The sequence below is a fragment of the Tasmannia lanceolata genome, unplaced genomic scaffold (assembly GCF_043159265.1).
Source record: "Tasmannia lanceolata isolate RefF3 unplaced genomic scaffold, GAP_Taslan_0.1 ptg000015l, whole genome shotgun sequence".
NCBI lineage: Eukaryota > Viridiplantae > Streptophyta > Magnoliopsida > Canellales > Winteraceae > Tasmannia > Tasmannia lanceolata.
Genome location: NW_027518692.1, coordinates 44,409,538 through 44,417,519, shown reverse-complemented (window position 1 = coordinate 44,417,519; position 7,982 = coordinate 44,409,538). Strand labels below are relative to the sequence as shown.

Here is a 7,982-nt window from a genome sequence, read left to right as displayed (position 1 = left end):
TTAGAAAGTGTTGAAATTTTATTATAAAACTTACGTCCAAGGGTTGTTTGGACGATTTTCAACACAATATTTTCACGGAAAATTAAAGGAAGAAGACATTACATCTTGTTTCTACTTTGTTTTTCGTGGATTCGTAGAACATCCCTTCATGGATTCGAAGGTTTATTCGATCGGTGTCAACATTGTTCAACCCCAACTCGTTCTTCATGCTTCCGTCCAGGCCACAAAGGCTTGAAATGCGGTTACTTCTTTCATGTCCTTTAAGTCAGCGAGTGCCCCAAAAACCAGCTACAGGGTCGCCCCCATTGGATCCATGACACCCAACCACATTTAATTTTGTATTTTTGAATTCCATTATAAATGCAGTTGGGTGACGTGGATTCAATGGGGGCACCCATACCATTGTGTTTTTTTACCAGGTTCACCATTCCTCACATTATAATGATTTATTTTGTTATTTTTTATCTGGGATAAACGAGAAGCACAAACTTAAATGTATTTTTCTTTCTGAGAAATGGAAGTGCAAGTTTTTATGTTGGTTTTTTCAGGAGATGAGCAGAGAAAATTAAAGAAGGGAGAGGATGCACGGAGTCCCTTGTTTGCATAGTGACACTACTCTCTTTGTGAGATTTTTCTGTGGCTCTTATAATTCCAAAAAGAACTATGATCAGCCATTGAACAACTATAAAATAAATAGAGGTATGCGACTATCAGATCAAACGTATTGTAAAAATAGAAAGGGAAATGAGTTCTACTCCCTTCTTTCAATAATGGCACCCTACTCTTTCCTATAATATACTTTTTAAATAGCTTGTCTAATGTCTAGAGAATATTGAAGAATGTTACAACCTTGTATAAGCTAGTCAAGGGTGTGGCCATGTTATCATCATGGTTTAAAATTTCGACCGAAATCCAACCGAAACCGAAATTTTCCGAAATTCAATTTTTCGCCATTTACGAAATTTCGGTATTTCGATCCGAAATTTCTATTTAATGACATTATTTATTATAAAAAAAAAGTGTTACAAAATTTCAGAATTTCGGTCCGGAATTTGGAACCAAATTATGAAATTTCGGTTTTTGGTGGGGTCCGAAATGGTTACCGAAACCGAAATTTTAAACTATGGTTATCATTTCACAAAAGAATAACTAGAGCAACTGATGCCCCCCATATGACATTTAGTAGTTGTTGAGCCTTGACAGATGTTTTCGTACGATGATATATAATAATGTGAGGGTATATTGGACATTTAAAGAAAATCACGGGTGGAACATTTGGATGAGACGAAAGAAAGGGATGAGGTAGTGTCCAAGCAGAACTGAGTCAGCACCTAAAAATTAAAAAAGAAAAAAGAAAAATAGAAAAGGAAAGGAAAGGAGAAAAATGTGGGGTGGGAATTGTTATTCCAATTCCTTCTTAAAGAGTAATTAATTTTCATTTTCAGTGGCGGTCCAAATACCATTCACGCCCTTTTCTTCTCCCTGGGCCAACCCACTCAAGTGTATCTATCACCAAGGTTTAAAATTTCGGTTTCAGACCTTGAAATTTCAAATTTTTGACCGAAATTTCGGTCGAAATCTGGTACAAAACCAGAAAACAATATTTTATTCATTATTAAATTTCGGCCGAAATTACTGAAATTTAGGCCAAAATTTCGGCAGAAATAAATGACCGTTTCGGTTTTGATCGATTTCGGTGTCGGTCTCCACCAAAATCCGAAATTTAAAACCATGTCTATCACTGCCCTTTTATACTAGCAGGAGCTAGCCCAAGAAACTTTTATACTACCAGGGGCTGGCCCAAGAAAGAAAAGGGGGCTAATATTTCATTTCCCATTTGAAATTCTACATATGTGTGTGTGAGTGAGAGAGAGAGAGAGAGAGAGAGAGAGAGATCCCACACACATTTTGTCTTGAATGTCGACTACTGTTTTTATAGGAAAACACTTCCCAAATGAGCTTTTGTTTGGAAAATAAAGACGAAAGTGAGATTGACCAACGATTTGGTCATCTACAGTGTTTTTTATTTTTTGTTTTTTTTGCATTTCGTGGGCTCACTTCCTTGACTGCTTGCGCATTTGTGAGAAAAAGAAGGTTGTTGATGTAGATCTGGTGTGGGTCTACTCTTAATTGGCCAAATAGGATAAAAAATCAGTCCAAATCAGTGAATGAACAATAATCGAACGAAAATTCTGATTAAAACAGTAAAAACTAGTAACGTGCTATTTTAGAACAAAAGTTGCGAAAAATGAGAAGAAAGTAATAGAGATTGAACTAGAGCAAAGTTGAGCATAAAACTATTAAAATTTTATTGAATTTGAATGAAATTGAAAGCAAGAGGTATACTTAGCTCAGTTTAAAGCTCAAAACTGATCGAGATAAAGAAGAAGATGAAGGCCTTCTTGAGCATAAATTATCTTCTGACATCAATCTAAGCTCCTCTTACAAGTCTTTTCTCTCTCTCCAAGGCTACAGTACAAGTTCTTGATGAGGGCCAGGTTTGAGGCCTCTAGTTAGAGATTAAATGAATTGAAGGAAATAATTGAGAAAGGGGGGATGTATAGTTGTAATAAAGCATTAGTAGTGGTTTAACTTGTAATTTTCACTTATAGAAAGGGTGTGTGTATTCCTTTAATAGGAGGGCATTCATGTAGTTGCAGAGATGTAGTGAAGGAGTTCTTGTAATGTGAGTAGTCTAGGCCTGTTTCCCTGTTTTTTTTAACCCGGAATTTGGAATGGCCCCTGACTGGACCTTAAGTGTATATAAAGATAAAGGGGATTACAATGTTAAAAGTATAAAAGATAAATAATGCCTTTCTCCAACAGCTTAAGCTTTTTTCAGCTTAAGCTATTGGAGAAGTTGGTAAGTTAACATGGTATCAGAGCCAAAGGTTTCGAGTTCAAACCTCCCGAATGGCAAAAACCCACATGCGATGGTCGGCCCAAAGTGGGACCACATGTGCCACGTGTTTGCCAAATGGGTCACACGTGCGGGGGAGTGTTAAAAGTATAAAAGATAAATAATGCCTTTCTCCAACAGCTTAAGCTTTTTTCAGCTTAAGCTATTGGAGAAGTTGGTAAGTTAACATATAAGAGGTGGACATGCCACATAGCCACTAAGTTGCACAAAATGAGTCCTAGAACCTGCAAATTAGAGAGGAGAATATGGGGTGGTACAAAGATGCCTGCAGAGCTTTCGTTGTGAAGGTTGGGGAAGTCGAGCGCATCGCACCTAGCAATGCCTCTTGCTGGGTGGGGCATTTGTGCCCAATGGATAGCCCAAGGGAATTGTCCTTTCACTAAAATGAGGTTGATGAGTACTATACTATCTGATTCCACTATGAGGTTCCACAACCTGAAGGATGAGCAGCATCTTAAACCGTCTAGAAGGGCGTTCAGACTTCAGACAACATATTTGTGCCCTGTTCATAGTACATAGAGAAGGCTAATAAAGGATTTTAGTCTTTTCGTTACGGATAACTCCACCTGCTTCTCCAGGGTTGCCTTTTGCCACTCCATCGATTTTGAGGTTGAGTACCATTTTCGAGTGTTTTTTCCAAAGAATGAAGAGTTTTTCTGGGTCGTGGGTGGCGGGGATTGATACCAAGATGAGAAAGAGCTACAAATTCAAGCATATTGGGTTCATGTCCATGTTCCTGAAATGGTCCCTTTCTAGAAGAACAAGATCACGGGGAACAACAAGATTTGAATATAGAAAGCCCTCCTGATCCTTTATTTTCCCTACACTTTTCTTTGACAACTAAACTCCACATAAAAAGTAGAGTTTCCATGGGTTTCTATTCGCTTCAACTTCTACTCACTTTCTATTAGTTTCTCTCCAAAGTAGAAAAGCCAAACGGAACAATCAATGGACTGATATGGGGACGTGCTACATTAGGAAGATCTCAGGCTGAACAATCAATGGACTGATATGTTTGGGAAAGAATGGAACAACAGAGTTTTCTCTGACAAAGCAAAGCAATGGAGACATATTCTTCTGGAATTAAAACTGAATCTCATTGCGTGGGGGAAGGCATTTGGTAAGATACCATATCCTACTGGAGTTGCTCTTAGATTTTGGAAGGGGATATTGCATGAAAGAAAAAACAAAGTATTAGTCACCCCTCATTGGTCTGCTCCAACAGACGGTTGGCTATAGTTAAATTTCGATGGTAGCTCTTTTGGGAATCCATGTCCCGCGGGCTTTGGCGGGATACTTCGGGATTCCGATGGGAAAAATATCATGTCATACTCTGGATCGGTGGGGACATGTGACGCAAATGAGGCTGAGGCGAGGGGATTGCTTTTTGGGTTAAAATGGTATGCTAACAACAATATTGGGCCGCTGATCGTCGAGGGAGACTCCTCGAATGTCATATCATGGGACCGTAACACTGGAGGCTGTCCATGGCGACGACACCACATTCTAGATGAGATTCGGGATCTGATCCGTAGTATTAATCCCCAACTCATTCACCGGAGGAGGACAGCTAATTCTGAGGCCAACATACTTGCCAAAGAGGGGATTAATGCCACGGAATCTACTGTAAATTTATGTAATCTATTGGATCCATCATAGGACTAAAATTTGCCTGGATGTAATGGCTTTTTATGCATACCGTCTACCTCTGTGAATGTAATGGGACATCTTGTCCCCCTCTTTTTTAATTATAAAATTTTAAAAAAGAAGGAAGATCTCAGACAAGTGCAGGTCTTCTTAGCAGTTCTATTTCTTGTAAGAGTTCAACTATTATTACACGGCTTAACAAGTCAAAGGATGTGTTCACATTTCTATATTAGTATAGTGATACATTTTTTTTTTTTTTGTGTGGAAGAAACTCTTCTATCACCCATGATCAAACGGCTAGAATCATACGATCAGCGTGGGACATCGATGGGTCCACACAACATACACATGACATTACAAAAGTCAATTTTATCAGTAATGGTAAAAGACAATATTTGGGTCCCGTTGGAGGCCTATATTGAAATCAAGACCATTGATCTTGTGGAAGATCATGAGTCGAATGACATGGTGGTCTCACCCGGAATGGATATGCCATTTAGCTTTTCTTGGTGGAACTGGACACTGTGATTCACGGATCATCCAATCAAAGTGTTCTCAATGAATTTCTTGCCTGACTAATGGTTGCCAATCGAATCAATGGATCTGATCACACAATGGAGGATGAAATGGGGCCATTTGCATGTCTTCTATTTATATGAGGGAGCAACATTCTTTTTAGAATTCTTAACCCTAGCCCAACCCATGGTAGCATTCCCCAAACCCCAACCTGGCCCAATCCAAGCCTGAGGTAGAGGACGGTAAACCCAAGCCCAACCTGCCTGTAAATCTGTCAACTCTAGCCAACCCGTCTTTTTCAAATTGGTTTGGGTTGAGTTTTCATAGGCCCGGGGGCAAAAATAGAAAAAAAATGCAAAGAAAACATAACACTAGATTTTCTGGGTCGGAACAGGTTACCCAAAGAGCTCACCCAAAATTAAATCGCATTGGCTATCCCAACCCTAACCTAACCAAACCTGAGGAAATGCCAACCTAACCTGAGGCAAATCGGGTTTGGGTCTGGGTTTAGCGCGGCCCATGTTGCACCCCTAATCAGCTGTTGATTGCTTTGTTGTTTTGGTTGCACGTCTCCATAGTGCAATTAATGCTCTTAGACTTCCATATATTATGAATGCGAGAATTTATATGATGGGTGGCCGTGAAAACACGTGGAGTCTCGGAAAATAGGTACGGTCCACTTCTTTTTTTATGATCCAAACTGTTCATCTGTTTGGGCAGAACGTAGATAGGTTGTGCCCCAAAAATCATTTCCATTGGATGATCCTAACCCTCCGATCTGAACTGATCTAAATATGGAGATTTCCAAAAACCATTTATGGAATCTTCTACAGATCGGAGGGTTAGGATCATCCGATGGAAATGATTTTTGGGGCACAACTATTTGGGCACAACTATTTACGTTGTGCCCAAATAGATGAACGGTTTGGATCATCAAAAAAAGTGGGCCGTACCTACTTTTTGAGACTTCACGTGTTTTCACGGCCACCCATCATATAAATTCTCTATCAATGCACTTAGGAGTTAGGTAACGTTTCAACCACTAGTTATTAAGAGCAGGAGTGCGGTTATCAATTTCTGTCTCCAAATAATAAGACAAAATCTGCTAAAAAGTAAGATTGTCGCTGCTGTCTCATGCAACAGGCAGCCATGAAATGCCCGTCTGCAAAAGTCCCTAGCAAATCCCTTATTCTAATGGGATTTGCTAGGGACCGTCCCAGAAAACATTTCGTGGAACGTCTGTTGCAACCACATTGGCTCAGATTTTGTCTCATTCTAATGCGGTTCCGCAAAAATCCTCATGCCAGGGTCCATAGCAAATCCCCTTATTATAGTTAAAACACTGGCATTATACAAGTCAATAGTCATCAGTCAACTCCCAACAAACGCGGTTGGACATAAAATAATCTCTTCCAAGATCCAAGTTTTCAACTCTTGCATAGAAATTTTTTAAAAAAATCCCAAAATACCATTCCTCCTCCCTAACCAAATGAAATATAAGTATTAATATACTTTAGTATAGATACCCTCCACATATCACCTCCCATTGAAAATCCACCCCCTTGTTAAAGAACTCTCAATTCTCCTCTAATGGAGGATATCAAGCCCTTGGCCCCGGCCAATTTCAACGTAGAACCCGTTGATCAAGAGGAAGCCAGGTGGGAATTACCCACAAAAATTCGCAACCGACGCTGTATAATCTGTTGTGGATGTTGCACAGCAGTACTCGTAATTCTTGGAATTGTGATCCTCGTTCTTGCACTCACTGTGTTTAGAGTGCGAGACCCCGAAATGACGATGAATTCTGTTAAAATTGATCAGCTAACTTTTAGATTGGACACCCCACCAGCCCTTAACATGACCATAATGGCCAACATCTCGGTCAAGAATCCCAACGCGGCCTCGTTCAAATTTGGTAACAGCACCACTTTTCTTTCTTACCGCGGGACTACCGTAGGGGAGGCTCGAATTCCGGCAGGGAAGGCATCGGCTAGGCGGACTTTACACATGAATGTTACGGTGGACGTGCTCGCCGACAAGCTGTTAGGGGTTGCGAACCTCTATAGTGATATTGCCTCGGGCGCTTTACCAGTAAGTTCCTACTCCAAGATCGGCGGCCGGGTGAATTTACTAAACATTTTCAAGCGCCATGTTACTGTTATGATGAATTGCACCATGACGGTGTCAGTTTCGAATCAGGCAATTCAGGATCAGAAGTGTAACCAGAGAGTAAAGCTCTAAGAAGTGGTAATTAATTCCTGTTTGAATTTATCTTTTTGAGTAGTATTCCCAAGTATCGATTGAAGGGAAATAGAAAAAAGAGAAGCCCACAGGGATGAATGGATAAATGGGTCTTGTATTATACTGTTATAATGGAAATAATTATGTTTTCTGTAGATTATTTGAAATTTTGGCAGTCTATATATGTTAATAGAGATCAGCCTATGTTTTATGTACCCTGATTTATATGGCGAAACTGAAATAAACTTGGTACTATAATTTTGCTATATGGTCTTCTTCTAGTGAATGGCTTTTAAGTTTCTGCAACATGTTCTTGTGTCATATTGAAATCAACTTGGTACCACAATCTAGCTTCCTGTTAGATCTAAGGATGAGGAGGGGCTAGAATTCTAGGCCCTCTTTATGGTGGACTTTGGTTCAACTTGGTACCATAATTTAGCTTCTTGTCTGATCTAGGCCTTATTTTATTTATCTTTGGGTATCCTCCACATGGCTGTGAATTGTTTAGTTGGCGTGAGTATCTCGTTTTTATTGTTAATTGTCTCGCAGCTTGTGTGTTGTTTAAGAAAAGCTTCTTATATTAAAGTTTTGCTTTCAAGTGAATTGTTGATCTTCGTCTTATTGATAAAGACCTTGACCCAAACAATAGCATGTGGTC

The 7,982-nt window shown here is 39.6% G+C and overlaps 1 protein-coding gene across 1 annotated transcript; it reads left to right on the top strand.

Annotated features, from left to right (window-relative positions):
- Positions 1–6,503: 6,503 nt before the first annotated feature.
- LOC143845956 (late embryogenesis abundant protein At1g64065-like) lies at positions 6,504–7,590 on the top strand. The gene has a single exon (XM_077354356.1). The coding sequence runs from the start codon at positions 6,674–6,676 to the stop codon at positions 7,322–7,324; it is 651 nt and encodes a 216-aa protein (XP_077210471.1). The 5' UTR covers positions 6,504–6,673; the 3' UTR covers positions 7,325–7,590.
- The last annotated feature ends 392 nt before the right edge of the window (positions 7,591–7,982 follow it).

What these genes read in the sequence shown, in the direction of transcription:
- LOC143845956 (XM_077354356.1), top strand. Translation starts at nt 6,674, where the DNA reads ATGGAGGATATCAAGCCCTTGGCCCCGGCCAATTTCAACGTAGAACCC.